At 52.8% G+C, this 14384-nt stretch overlaps 6 protein-coding genes across 6 annotated transcripts; 2 read left to right on the top strand and 4 right to left on the bottom strand.

Moving 5' to 3' along the window:
* Positions 1 to 761: 761 nt before the first annotated feature.
* Positions 762 to 2581, bottom strand: NEUTE1DRAFT_58386 (uncharacterized protein; the record flags this gene model as incomplete). Its single annotated transcript, XM_009849055.1, has 5 exons — positions 762 to 1187; positions 1251 to 1292; positions 1388 to 1398; positions 1486 to 2149; positions 2240 to 2581. 5 exons carry the CDS (start codon positions 2579 to 2581, stop codon positions 858 to 860), a joined length of 1389 nt encoding a protein of 462 aa, XP_009847357.1.
* A 1165-nt stretch (positions 2582 to 3746) lies between these two features.
* NEUTE1DRAFT_116033 (uncharacterized protein) lies at positions 3747 to 5282 on the bottom strand (the record flags this gene model as incomplete). Its single annotated transcript, XM_009850019.1, has 5 exons — positions 3747 to 4307; positions 4375 to 4599; positions 4671 to 4766; positions 4852 to 4905; positions 4971 to 5282. 5 exons carry the CDS (start codon positions 4998 to 5000, stop codon positions 4095 to 4097), a joined length of 618 nt encoding a protein of 205 aa, XP_009848321.1.
* Positions 5283 to 6328: 1046 nt separating this feature from the next.
* NEUTE1DRAFT_116032 (uncharacterized protein) lies at positions 6329 to 7391 on the top strand (the record flags this gene model as incomplete). Its single annotated transcript, XM_009850018.1, has 1 exon — positions 6329 to 7391. A coding segment is annotated over one exon (441 nt), but the record flags the coding sequence as incomplete, so codon positions are not given.
* Positions 7361 to 10169, bottom strand: NEUTE1DRAFT_58377 (uncharacterized protein; the record flags this gene model as incomplete). Its single annotated transcript, XM_009849054.1, has 3 exons — positions 7361 to 8139; positions 8217 to 9582; positions 9650 to 10169. 3 exons carry the CDS (start codon positions 9894 to 9896, stop codon positions 8082 to 8084), a joined length of 1671 nt encoding a protein of 556 aa, XP_009847356.1.
* A 47-nt stretch (positions 10170 to 10216) lies between these two features.
* On the bottom strand, positions 10217 to 10974 carry NEUTE1DRAFT_107743 (uncharacterized protein; the record flags this gene model as incomplete). Its single annotated transcript, XM_009850017.1, has 5 exons — positions 10217 to 10353; positions 10430 to 10594; positions 10675 to 10710; positions 10749 to 10772; positions 10821 to 10974. 5 exons carry the CDS (start codon positions 10972 to 10974, stop codon positions 10217 to 10219), a joined length of 516 nt encoding a protein of 171 aa, XP_009848319.1.
* A 381-nt stretch (positions 10975 to 11355) lies between these two features.
* NEUTE1DRAFT_58373 (uncharacterized protein) lies at positions 11356 to 13480 on the top strand (the record flags this gene model as incomplete). The annotated part of the gene is made up of 3 exons (XM_009849053.1): positions 11356 to 11569; positions 11601 to 11687; positions 11806 to 13480. 3 exons carry the CDS (start codon positions 11356 to 11358, stop codon positions 13224 to 13226), a joined length of 1722 nt encoding a protein of 573 aa, XP_009847355.1.
* Between the last annotated feature and the right edge of the window lie 904 nt (positions 13481 to 14384).

Below are 14384 nucleotides of genomic sequence, written 5' to 3'. Positions count from 1 at the left end.
TCCTGAGGGAAGGGGTCAGGTATTCGGCAGGAAAGCGCAATGACGACCACATCTTGACCCGGTCCAGCTTCTGGCTGTAATGACCTAGGGTAATGACTCCTGTGAGCTGCCAGTTCAAACTATGAAAATGTCAATAGCTCTCGGGCTATAATGGCAAAAGAGAAAGGGAAGGAAGGATGGGTTCATGCTAGTATCCATGAACTACGCTTCAAGACTAGCAAGAATCTGAGATCTTGATCTGACACAGATGAAGATGATCTTGGCTGAATGAAAGCATAAGCAAACAAAAGGCTCAAGAGAATCAGAAGCCGTTGAGTTATGGTACTTCCCATGTATGTTCTTACCTTTATGCTGTTCCTTCGTTCCTGGCAAAGGAACGATGCGCTTCGTTGTACGCCACCTCAACATCCGCAGCCCTAGTGGTTCGTCGTCATCGACTTTCTCGTAGTGCTGTGAGGTTGCTTAAAGAGTGGCCCCTCATTTGGTATACCTTTTTGGAGGCTTTTCGGTTTAACAGATGGGCGATATATACTCGCCTGGAGATCCACGGTCAACTTGTGCAAAGTGTTCTCGCCTCAGGTGACCACCCAATGCGATACGCCTCGCCGATGGGACAAGAACCAGGCATGTGCCATCTCTATCATTATGTCGAGGCTTGTGGGTACAGGCAATTGAACATGTATACGACACTGTCAGGTTGTGTCCCGCTCTCTTCAGAGCCTTGTAAAATGGAAGGAGAAATAGGCAAGATGCCATGCCCAAAAAAAAAACAAATAAGAACGCCCGCATCATTATATGCAATATCCAAAAGATGCCACGCTCTGCACAAGAAGTCATCCGCGAAATCTCCCGACATATTAGACAGCGATAGCTGCGTCGGAAGTGCTCGACCCTCCCACAACGTTCCTCACCTCAGCTGTTGTCTGTTGCTCCTTATCGTTCGCTTTGCATTCTCCATTACCATTGCCTTCCTCGTGGCTCTCGTTGTTCACAAACACAAAGGAGAAGACCACGATACCAGCTCCGACCCAATAAATCCAGCTGGAGTATTGGTGGTATTGGATCATCTCGCCAATAAGCGATAGTGGTATTGTAAGAGACAGGCCGACGGTAACGACAAGTGGTGTGGTAAGAAGCATGGCGTATGCCCAAATGATATCGCTGAAGAACGAAGAGATTGTGTTAATCTGTTTTAATTTTGGTTAGTGAACTCTCCACATAAACAGTCATCGAACTGTACTCCAGCTTACCCAGATAATGGCCCAAGTCGTGCCGTTTGGCGGTAGTTCGAACTAGGACAAGCACATATTAGAAAGGTATGTCCACACTACGCACAGCTCGAGAGCCCTCCCAAAACATCCAAGACCACACGCTAAGGAAAACTTACAGTTTCGATTCCTGTGACATGCAGGATGATGAATAGTGGCCAAAGAAATACCAGATTAAGTACCCCTACGATCCCAAAGAACAGCGTCATGTTCATACGATCCTCATCAACGGCCCTCTTCTTCATCACCGTCACATAAACGCCATACACAATGGCACTGAAAAAGGCCATGGCGTCGCCAATCGCAATTTCCGTCCTCGACTTCTCCGGGAAGTCTCCTCGCATCTCGTCACTCGCGCCGCTCATGTCCAACGACGAGATGAGCACCACGCCGGCCAGCGACGCCAGCACTCCCAAAAGTTTCCGCACCGTGAAACCCTCCACGCCGGCCAGCGCGCAGAAGATCAAAGTCCAGATACTGCTCGTTGATGACAAGATCGTCACGCTGCCGACACTGGTGTACTCGAGACATGCTGATGCAAAGTAGTTGGCCGCAAACCAGAGCATGCTGAACTCGAGGCTGAGCCAGAAGGTCTCGGCCAAACTGAGCTGCTCACATTTGTTGGATTTGAGGCTGCCGGTGTCGTCGATCAAAAGGCTCTCGCCTGCCCTCGCGTCTTCGTCGTCGACCATGGCGACCTTTTGGTATGACCTGCCCTGTCGTATTTCGTACCAAGCCTCTACCAGCTGTCGTTTTGATGCCGGCCACCCATACTGCATAACATGTCGAATCCCCATAGGTATAAGGGCGAGGGCGAACATGGAGATGTTGACGTAGAGGAGGAAGAAAGGCTTGTTGTAGGAGCCATCGGCGAACATGACCTGCGAATCATAGACCAGCAATCGACGATCAGCGTGTGCTCGCACAAGAACAAAAGGGTAGAGGTACGGATAGGGGCTTGCGCAACTCACGCTGGCGAGGAAGTTGGATACCGTCCATAGGAATACCACAACCAGGAGCAGTACGATTCCCAGCGTCCGTCGTCCCATGTTTGTCACCCATGAGGGCATCTTGGAACGAAAGCTCCCCTTACTCGCGGTTGTCGATGTGGATAGAGAGCGGGATGATCGCCCTCGCGCAACGAGTTCGACACTTGCTGTTGACGGACTGTGTGAGCTACGGTCTACAGCATTGTATGAATCGGCATCGTCGTCGTCTTCGGGTTCGTAGCTGCGGCGGTGGTGGTAGTTTCCGTTTGAGGGCGGCACTAATTCGGCAGCCGCCGGCGACACTGACCGGGCAGCAGAGACCATTTTCTGGGAGTCGCGAAACGGCCGAAAGACGCTGGAAACACAGCAGGAGTCTCCTGGACAGCCCTCGAGAGTTTAGACAAGCTCAAAGCAGAAAACAGAACGCTGCGCGAGAGGCTAAAAGAGGATTGACAGGGTCCCAAAGCAAAGAGTGAGAAGAGTCGGGAGTTGCGAAGCGGACGCAGGGGACCTTATCGGTATCATTGAGTCAAGGTTGGCTGGCTACTGCCGTCAGTGGGAAATAGGGAGCTGAGGAATTACAGCCAAGACCAAATGTTACTGGGGCTGCTAAAGACAGCCTACCAGTCTTAATGAGAATCGCTAACAGAGAGGCTAGATCAGCTGCTTCAGAGATCAGAGCGCAGAAACGACGAGACGCGCGTCATCCCGAGATACTGAGAAACAGGATGAAAAGGAGCAAGAGGGGCATGTTTACATTTCGTTCCCCTTTGGAGCCCTTCTCCCCTGGTGGCCACGACGCTCCAACCCGACACCGCTTATGAATATGCTGATCCACGAGCGGTAGGGGGCGCGGGAGGTGGGTTTGTCGTTGTTTGTCACTCCGGGGAAGTGGAATCGCAAAATCTCAAAGTCGAGTAGAGTTGCAGAGGCGCCATGGGAGTCCCTGTGATACCATCCAGCCCCTGACGCGAATACTTGATGGGTCCAATCTGTTTGCTATTCTCAGTCAACAAAAAAGTCCGTAGGTCGTTGTGGTAGGTACGGTGTCCGTCGCTTTGTTTTACCACTCATGTTCAACCACTGAAACATCGCGCCAATGCGCTACTGTCGCCAGTGGTTTTGTCATCGGCTCAATGATGAAAATCTCCATCCTGGAGATGTGAAGAGGTGAAGTTGAAAAGGCAAGCGTTAGTTGTAGTTGAAAATGTGAAGAAAAGGTTATGCATCTGCAGGTGATTATGTAGGCATGTACGTACCTAGGTAGGTACCTCTCGTCCAAACATTAGCTGCGGAGACGCATTTCGTACATAGTTCGCTTATCTGTAAGGAGCTGCCGGGTATCTGCTATCGCTGGTAGTAGGCAGGCAGCAATCATCTTTTCGGTGTTGTTCCAGGTTGTCATGCCATAATACAACAGCTCTGGGTTGTCGTTGACTTGCAACCACTTCTTACACAATGTGATGACATGGTGAAGAGCACAATGGATACAGTCAGAAAGACCACTGCAAATTACCAGATACTCAGCTATGGAAACTCGAGAAGGAAAGACAGTCGAGATAAAAACCTCCCGTACCAAGACTATGTTTATTCCATACTCCCATCTACACCAGTGCATATCTATCATTGCTCGTCACCGTTCACGTCCACTCTTGCGCACCCCATTGACTCCCCCCGTTCCAAACTCACTGGTCATTAAGCACCGTCTCTTCAGGCCAAGATCAAAACCGCATTCCTGTCATACCCAGCGTGATATCATACAAATGAAGACATGAAAAACCAAACTCCCTCATAAACCCAAAAGGAGGACTTGAAGCTTGATGGAGCTCCTTCGCCCTTAGCACGCGCACCCATCCCGGTCGTTCTCGATGTGAATGTTGATGGGATCCTGGAAATCTCCGCTGAACTCCTCCGACTCTTCCTGCATGAGCGCGTTTCTGGCGATAACCTCAAAGGCCTGCTCGACGTTGATGGCCTCCTTTGCACTGGTCTCGAAATACGGAATGTTGCCCTTGGATTGACAAAAGGTCATGGCCCTCTTGGTCGAAATCTGCGCCACAAGGTCAGTAAATGATGAGCTCCAACATACGACAAGGCCCATCGAACAGAAAACATACCACCCTCTTGCTCTCTTCCATATCGATCTTGTTACCCAGCACGACGAACGGGAAGTTATCCGGGTCTCGCGGAGATGCTTGGATAAGGAACTCGTCTCTCCAGCTGTCGAGCGCATCGAAGCTCTTGGAGTTGTTGACATCGTATACTAAAACACAGCAGTCGGCACCGCGGTAGAAGGCAACGCCCAGCGACTGGAACCTCTCTTGTCCGGCCGTGTCCCACAGCTGTCCGTCGAGCACCATACGTATTAGCACGTCGTCCAACCAGCTCAAAGTAGGGTATTTGGCGCACGCACCTGCATGGTTACTTGGCGGTCGTCCACCAGAACCTCCCGGGTCAAGAAATCGGCTCCGATAGTGGCCTTGTAGCTAGCACTGAACTTCTTGTTGACCTGTTTTGCGCCAAAAGAGCGGGGGTCAGATGACGTCCTCTTTGTATCATAATGCATGGTGACAACGGGCTCGACGCTGGCGTACATATTGGTTCATCAAACTGGTCTTTCCGACACCGCTGTCGCCCAAGATGATAACCTGCCATTGGGAGTCATTGTTAGCTGTTGCTGTCTAGATGGTCCGATTTGGCGGCCGACTCGCACCTTGAGAAGAACCTTCTTCCTCGAAGACATGGCGGGCGGTATGGAATTAGATAAGTTGTTTGATAAGACGTAGAAACGGGACGAGGTGGAGTTGCTCGTGCTGGTGTGCTTCCGGGCAATAGTCAAGAACAACAGTCCACCAGTGATTGTAATCGAGAAAGATGGGAGTCGTAAGAGTGTGAGGAGGACGGCGGGCGCAACAAATGTTGGGTTTAGTGTAGGTCGTAGCAGGCTGCTAGATTCGGCACTCAGTCTAAACAAGAAAGGCCAAGCGGTAGGTTGGTTTTCGATAAGTGACCTAACCGACCGACGTGACTGACCTGGACGTTGGGGCGGCGGGAACTTGTTGAACTGGGGCTGGCCACTGAATGCTGCGCTGTTGGAGGAGCGACGGCTCTGCGACACAACCAGTGACGGAGGTGGTCGCAGCGCTAACACGCCCTCGACGCCTTTGGCGCGCCGTCAGGCAGGCACGCACCACTGGTCCAGTCTCGCCAGTGCATCCCTGGAGCCAATGAAGTCACCCGCCAGCGCCCAAAGGTCGGCCTGGTCCGAGCTGAAACACCTGACATGTACGACAGGTGGCCCGCAAAGAGGAACCTGTGGCCCACTGCACCATGCCCAACGCCAAGGATTATCATTCCTTCGTTCATTCATTCAGTTCTTCATCAGCCATGTCATCCTCCCATTCCTCAGCGGAACAGTCCCAGGGGCAGAAAGGATCGACAGATTGCGACCGACTCACATTTCTTCCATTCAGTTTTGTCACACCTTTGATGTACTCGTACGCTTCACAGGAAATAAGTATATCTACAATTCACAGACAAAAACAAACAACATCCTGCCGATTGGGCGACTGTGGAAACTGACGGACCACTGCATCTCGAGATTCCATCCACCAAGGATGGCCCAATCCCGGTGACAAGAAACAGCGCCGGCGTGAAGGACCGCAATATCGGCATTCAGTTCTTCTTGCTCTTACACTACCCAAGAGACTCATTTAATCCTGCCCATAGATATGATCCTCATGCTTCGGCATAACAACGGCACTGGAAATGGAGGATGATATCAAGGAACGACAACAAGCCGAACTCCTGGACAAAATACACAGCCTGAGCGATCTCGAGCTAGCCGTCCTTCTTTCCCTCATCGCACGGGAACACTGCCTGATCAGCACCGAACCCGACTTTGTCGAGGACCTATCGAAAGAGCTATGTCTGACCACCGTCAAGACCTTTGGTCTCACGCCCGTCATCGTCCCATGTCACTCGCAGATGACACTCGATGAATTCGCAGCAGCACTCTTAGTCCCCGTCACTCCACCAAGCTCACCACTGCCCAACAACAGCAACAACCCCCAACACCACCACTCCCACCGCTCTGTACCTTCCGGCTCTGGGTCATACTTTTCCTCGAAACAAAATGTTCCCGGCTCATCTTCTTCCGCCCACCCGCCACCACCATCACAGCAGCAACAACAACCACCGGCAACGCAAATAGCCAATGTTGTCCTCGCCCAAAACGTCGACCATGCCCCGCGCGCCGTACAAATCCAAGCCCTCGAACTCCTGCGCGCGCGCCGCCTCTTCACTCGAACGAGCGTCCAGACCGCTCCGAAGCAGTTCCTCTTCGTGGCCGTAGTCGGCGCAGAAAGCGGCGGACAGGCGCGAGTCACTCACCACCTGAACGACTTCCTCTACCTTGCGCACTGGCACGATCCGGAAGATGGTTTCGCCTACCTCGAGGAACAAGCGGAAGAAGGATGGGCCGGTACAGGTGGCTTCGGCGGGCATCTGGGAAAATTGGGTGTTGCGAACAACAACAACAACAACAACAACAACAACAACAACAACAACAACAACAACAACAACAACAACGACGACGACGACGATGGCGACGACAGCCCTTATGCCAAGGCCGATGATGACCAAGTCTCGACCGACTCGGGAAGCAGCGTTGTCAAGAGGGGCGTGGGAAGCATGGCAAACAGTGGTTTAATCAACGAATCCTATCACTCTGCCCTTAGCGGACCTGGTCTCGGTCCAGGTCGCTTGGGAGCTGGAGTGTCCCTCTCCCCCCAACTCACCTTCCACAGCAACGATCCCACAGCCGTCGGTCCAACCGAAGGTCTCGAACCGCCACTTCTCTCCGATTCCGAAATCGCCCACCTCGCCCAACTCTCACTCAATGTATGCGTGGACATCGACGTCCGCCGCTACCAAATGAACATTGTCGCCTTTTTGCGCATGCACCGGGCTGTTAGCGGTGGCATCACGCCCCAGGCGACCAAGCATTTCGAACAGCTTATGAGGAGCTTGGCGCCGCTGCACGGGTTGGATTTCGTCACGCCGGCGCTGGTTGGGTTGGCGGCTAAGAAGGTCTACCTGCACCGCATCGAGATAGTGGCATCCCCCGAGGGGGAGAGGAGCATGCAATGGGGCAGCGAGCCGGCGGCTGTTGAGGCCATGTTAGAAGGGGTCGGGCCGGAGGAGGTGATTGAGGATGTACTGGGCATGGTTGCTGTTCCCCAGTAGGGAGAATCTGGTGGTGGTGGGCGAGGGGGTGAATGATGGAGGTGGGTTATGAGAAGGAAGAGGCGGGAGGGGTGAATGTTTAATCGTACTGGAAGGGGGCATTGGGACAAGGGGCCAAAACAGAACAGATCTTGAATGGGTGGGAGCAATAGGCGGTGCAGACAAAAAATTACATCTTAATTAGGACAAAGCTACAAGCTACCTTGATCACCCATCATCCCATGAGGTGGCCGATAGCCCTTATATCTATGATTTTTATCCCAAGTGTCATCCCGTCCCAACTCGCATTATGCTGGTTTAGTTGGTATTTTTCTTTCATCAGTTAGCGTTGGCGTTTCCCATTTTCTGTCATCCGATCTCTGCGTTGTATAAACCCATGATTGATCGTTCGTCGATTACCCCTCTCCCCATGCTTGTATTGAAGTGATGAAGCACGTATTATCATCTGCCCAGTCGATGGAGCAGCATGGTGATGGAGAGCGTCCACCAATACTTTCGTGACGTCTCTTGAAGTTATAGAAGAAAATACATGTTCATCGTCAGGTTGGTCAGAAGCTTCCAGCTAATCAGAGGCAATTTAGTGGATCTCCTTGATCTTGCACTTCCAGCCGGAGGACTGAGAGAGCAATGGCAAGCTGTAGCAAGAAAAAAAATACCATGTTAGCATCTCTATGACCTAGGAAGGAACAGCACCAAAAATGCATTAACTTACCTAGCACCAAGGCACCAGCCAAGCTCGTTATCCTTAATCTTCTTCGCAATCCTGACCTCGCGATCAATCGGCATCTCGTAACCCGTGTGCGTAAGCGCAAGCATAAAGTTAAGATCCATGCAGTGCTCGGGCCTGTCGCTGAGCTCCTCCAGCGCACCAGGCACGCTGGTGAATACATCCCAGCTCTGCTCGCCGCCGCACACCTGGGCGGCCAGGTCGTGCATCTCGCGGAGGGTGAACGACTCGGGCATGCCGAGCGGCTGGGTACGGTCAGTGAAATAGGACAGCAAGAAAATGTCCTCGCGGGCGAACGTCTTGGCGATCTGCGGCTGGTGGACGCCGTTGAAGGAGCACGGGGCAAGCTTGCACTCGGCATCCTTCTTAAGGATGCGCTCGGCCAAGCTGCGGCACAGGGCGGGGGCCGGGGTCGAGGGGCCCGTCATGTTGAGCTCAACCTTGGGGCCGAGCGGGTGGCTGTCGCCGAGGGGCACCTTGACGGTCTTGGTCATGCCGGTCGAGAAGCAAGGGTTGATGACGGGCTTCTGCATCCACGACTTGTCCTGCTTGTTAAGCTCGAAGAGGTCGTTGACAAGAGTGGCGAAGATGGCGTTGCGGGCCGACATGAGACCGTAACCCAGATGCGAGTGCTGGTACAGGTCGAACTTGCGGCCGCCAAAGTTGAGCTCGTACTTGTGGTCGCCGTCGGCCAGCTTCTGGGGCATGCCGCCGCTGGCAAGGCCCTCAAAGGTAGGCTCGAACACGATCTGGGTGGAACCGCCGCCGAGATCGAAGACGGCTGCGGTGGGGCTGTGGTCGGGACCGCCGATCTTGCCGAGGAGGTAGTTGACCGTGATCCAAGCGTAGACACCCTCGTCGGCACCGTCCATCATGGCAACGCCATGCTCCTCCTTGGAGACCACGGGGAAGGGGTAGTCGTTCTCAAGGTGCTCGCGGACTGCATCCAGGATCTTCTGGCTCTTCTCGGGACCAATCAGGCGCAAACCGGCGGTAGCCTTGACGGCGACGGGACTGCAGGCCTTGAGCTTATCGGGAATGACTTCGAGGGCAGCCTGCATCAGGGGGTCCAGACTCTTAGCAGCGGCCAAAGGATCGTCCTTATACGCGCTCAGTCCGCTGCTCTGGCCCTCGATCTTGGCAGTCATCTTGAATAGAACCTCTCCCTCCAGCTCGGGGGCGGGGCCGCAGTTGTTGAACTTGTAGACGTGGATACGGGAACCAGTACTGCCGGCGTCGATCATGGAAACATACTGCACGATGGGCTTCTCCTTGGAGAAGGATCTTGTGCATCGGTCGGTGCCATAGGACGAGTCGGAGGGTACTTGGCCCTGGTTGCCTTGAGAAGGGCCTGGTGAAGTCAGGTTGTAAGTATTTGGACTTGTGTAAACCAATTTCGTAGTAAGATGCTTGCTTACCTCCATCGGCACCAGAGATTTCAACGCCTGATGGGGAAAAGAGGTAGAAGAGGAAGAGAACGGCAAAGACGATTGCGCCCGTCTTCAGGTAGCGCGCCTTTTGCGACTGCGACATCCAAGCGTTCTGCATCCTGATGAAGACGCTTGCCGGTTCCTGATTGTGCTGGTCACGGCGGTAGCGGTCGGGCTTCTCGTGGGGATCGTGAGCTACGTGCTTGGTCGGCAGGGAGACCGACGTGCGCCTCATAGGGAAAGGGACCGAGCCACTTATGAATATGAATATGGGGGGGTGGAGGGACAAGAGTTGGTCGATGCGTTCAACCTAGCGAGGAACGCGGAGATTCGAGGAGGTGAGGACCTAGCGGGATCTCCAACTGTGTGGGTGGGCCTGGTCGAGACTCCGATAAGTAGCGATAAACCAGGTTGTTTTTTGAGCCGTTGCACATGCCAGACAAGAAATACAAGAGGTCAACGACAGACGAGAATGGGCCAAAGGCAAGGGTGGGAATTGGACTAGAAACTGTGATAGTCTACAGCGCTTTGTTGTTGTTTGTCGACATTCAAGACTCAGGTCCAGATGGGATCTGATTTCTTTTGAATAGGGGTTGAGGATTCAGCAGTGGGTTTGGGTCTGAAAGCTTTCAGCACTTCTTCTTGGTTGACGCTGCAGATGGGAGATTTGGCTTGTTGGATCTTTCCGCTTTCTGGCAGAATGTTACATAAAAAAAGTACAATTCAGTGGCAGGCCGCCCCTGGGACGAATCGTGAATCTTTCCTCACTCCAGTCTCTCCAGTCCTCCTCCCGCTCTCCGGTAACGGTGCCTGAGTCTTTCTCATACAGTGATGATTCTGCGGATGCCAGGTGCCCCCTGGACAGCGAGGGTCTGGATGTGGCGTCGCGCCAGCCGGTTCGGGCTGTAGCGCGGGACGCGGGACGAACCCCTGCTTGACAGCCAATAAGGTTCTCAGGTCCCCAGACTTCCTACTGCGGTTGCGAGCCAAAGTAAAACCCCCTTGTCACGTACCTGGCACGGACCACCACAGCCAACGCTTCGTGAGCACTGTGTGGTCAACGACCTGGCCCACGGGTTAAACTTACCCATATCACCATAGTAGTAGTGTACTGCGAATAGGGGCCAGCAATGGAATTTGTTAGTGATGGAATACCTACAACAGCTAGAGGTTCCGAGGAGACTCTGCAACTTGTTGCAGCCATGCTGGATCATCATGAAGAGTGTGACTGTATATGCAATCACAGATTCTTCAAGGCGCTTAACTCTTTGGTGCCGCCTCTTGAGTAAGGACTGCTGATACAGGAGACACATTTTGTGGTGATGATGATGCGGACTACCTAGGTGCTGTTTGTCTTTGACGTGGCCCAGGCAACTCCAGCAATGCGTCCTCGCCCCACGGCATAGAATAGTGTAGGTAAGCAAGTACCAGGTACCTTGCCGTTTCTTTCGTCTTCCAGAAGGATGATTCCACGACTTCGTGACCACTGTTGCCTCTTTTGAGAACCACCGAGATATAAACGCTTACATACCTATTACTTCCCTTCTCCTCCTCGTTCTCATCCCAACTACAATATTCAACGGCACTTTTTAGCACTCACGTCGAGTCTTTTGTCGTTCGTTTCCTCGACATACACCACCAATAATACCACGTCCCGTTCGAGTACCGGTACAAACACCAAACTAATTTGCAACATGGATGTCCACCTGCTTGTTTATGACCTCTCACGAGGTTTGGCGAAACAAATGTCCGTCGGTCTTCTCGGTTTCCAGTTAGACGCTGTTTACCATACCTCAATTCAATTGAACGGAAGGGAATATGTGTACGATGGCAACATCGTCTCCATCATCCCGGGATCTTCGCACCTCGGGCGGCCTTTGGAGGAGATGTATCTGGGAAAGACTGAGTGTAAGCATCTAGTCTCAGGACTACTCAAAAGTTCGATGTGCTGACAATATTGCTTCTAGTGCCAATGGAAGTGATCGAGGAGTATTTAGATTCACTGAGAGAAATTTACACAGTCGAGGTAAGTGAGGATGGGATCCTACTTGCTTAAAGTGAGAACAGCCACTGACCGCCTCCTCGACAACAACAGACGTATGATCTTTGGACACATAACTGCAACAACTTTTCTAATGACCTAGCGACGTTTCTCCTTGGAAAGGGCATTCCCGACTACATCGTCAACATGCCCCAGACGGTGCTCAGCTCGCCCATGGGACAGATGCTGATGCCTATGCTCAACCAGCAAATTCACGCCAACAAGCGTGGCGGTGGTATTTTGGGTATTCAGCAAAACACCCCTGGGAGCACTTCTAAACCAAAAGCCGAACTACACCACCACGAGGGCAAGGTTCACAATGTCACCAGCCTGAATGAGCTCCAGTCTCTTTTGGAGAAGTTTCAGAACTCGTGCGCTGTGGTCTTCTTCACTTCAGCAACCTGTCCACCATGCAAGGTGCTTTACCCTCTTTACGATCAGCTAGCAGCTGAGGTAGGAGACAAGGGTGTTTTGATCAAGGTCGATGTCTCGGCCGCCTTTGACGTGGGAAGCGCATACTTGGTCAGCGCAACACCTACGTTTGTCACCTTTTTGAAGGGCAAGCAAGAAAACCGATGGAGCGGTGCAGACCGAGGAGCGCTGCAGGGAAACGTGCGTCTTCTGGTTCAGATGGCGTGGCCAGCTCATGCGCACCAGTCTTTGAACCTCCCAACGTTCTCGAATCCTGGAACGAAACCGGTCCTCTACACTAAAGTTCCGCCGCTGGAGAAACTGCTTGCGAAAATGGGCTCAGACGCCGAGAACCCAGCAGTCCAGGGTGTGAAACATTTTATCGAGGCTCGATCGCAAGACGGGCCTGCAGAGGCGACACTGCCCGATATGGCCGCCTTCACAACCTTTGTGCGCCAGTCAATCAAGAACGTACCTACGGATACCCTTTTTACGGTCGTCGATTTGATGAGGATCGGTCTTGTCGATCCTCGCTTCAGCGGATATCTGGCCGAGGAGGTGGTACACGGGACCGTTACAGCGCTGCTCGAGCACGTCAACGACCTGAAGGAGTGCCCATACGCTCTTCGCTTAGTTACCCTACAGATGGCTTGCAACCTCTTTTCCAGCCAATTGTACGCCGATGAGGTTCTCAGCAACGACAAGCTACGAACTTGCCTCACGCAGCTCGTCTCAGCCAGCTTCCTCGACGACAACCATAACAACGTGCGGGTAGCAGCGGCATCTCTGCTTTTCAACATCGCGCTGGCGAACAGTCGCAAGAGACAGGATGGGCCGGGCGACGTGCTTCCGCAAGACGACCAGATCGAGCTGGCAGCCTCCATTCTGGAGGCCATCGCCCAGGAAGAATCTTCGGGTGAAGCGCTTGAAGGTATGCTGTTGGCTTTGGGATACCTTGCCTATCGGATGCCACTTGACGGCGAGCTCTCGGATCTGTTGAGAACTATGGATGCTGGGAACAGCATACTGGAAAAGAAAAAGGCTTTCCCTGATATGAAGTTGATCGATGAGGTTGGGAGCGAGTTGTTGGGTAAAGGATTGAATAAGCCCTAGACTAGAGAGGTGTATATGGCGTTGGGTGATCGTGTCACGGAGGTGTGACTTGCAGTTACTGGAGTTTGCGTGTTGTCTAGCGTTTAGGCGTTTTTGCGAGATGGTGTGTGGTTCTGGCACACGGTTCGTGTTCTCTTGGTTGTTGGTTGCTGGGTTGTATTGGGAATTATTGTTTTCAGAAACATGTCGCTCGGATGGCGGCGTCTTGGCCGCCGAATGTTGCATAGAAATATCGAACAAGAAGACGTCCACTCATGCGCGGTATGTACTCTGTCGTTTGTCTTCTTCGGCGTCCACGAGTCTCGAGATCCTGCTTACTTTTGTCACCAGCTTCGAACTTTGAGTGAACTTAAACTCTGCTTGAAATCAAAATAACCTAGTACTGAAACCTGATCTGGACTTCCCCAACCCCAATGACGTACCACAATGAAAGCGCGATCCAGTCTTGTTGATTTGGTGATTAAGCAACGGGAGCTGCCGTGGCAGGAAGAAAGACTCCTCCGCCTGCCAAATGCACGTCAACAAACGGCCCACTAAACCCCTTGCAGAATCCAGCCCATCTTGGCATCGAGGTCCTGTGGTACACGATCTCTGGTAGGGCAGGTCCAAACGTACCTGCATCCCGAGCTACTTGCATCATCGAAATTCTGCTCCTAGCTCGCAGACTCTGGGGGGGATAAGCATTGAAACCTTTGAGGAGCAGGTTTGTGAACTTTCCTGCTTTTTCTCTCCATCACTGCCCACTGAAGTCGCAATTTTGCTCCTCAAGCACCTTCAGCACGTATCGCTCTACTGGTTGTTTCTACCTGACAGCACGAGCGCGAGTCTCCCCCGGATTCAGCGCTACTGCAGGACACCAACACCATCCTTGGTTCGCCCTGGCAACTGCAACCCCCATTGCAGTGTAAACATTGGCCCGATCCCTGCTCCCTTGTCACCAAAAGCATATGAATGTGGAAGTTGTGCTGTGCTGTAGGGCGCAACGAGCCTTTCCCTTACACACGGCAGGTAGGTAGGTAGTCACACAGCTTCCACTTACAGCTAGGTACCTCTACATCTACCACAGCAGCAGCAGCAGCAGCAGAGTCACTACACCTAGGTGCCTCGACCTCACCTGCCTTTGTCAGTGTGGGTGGGCATCCAGGTTGGTGCGTGGTC

The sequence above is a fragment of the Neurospora tetrasperma genome, assembly GCF_000213175.1.
Source record: "Neurospora tetrasperma FGSC 2508 unplaced genomic scaffold NEUTE1scaffold_1, whole genome shotgun sequence".
Taxonomy (NCBI): Eukaryota; Fungi; Ascomycota; class Sordariomycetes; order Sordariales; family Sordariaceae; genus Neurospora; species Neurospora tetrasperma.
This window is presented reverse-complemented; position numbering and strand designations above follow the sequence as displayed.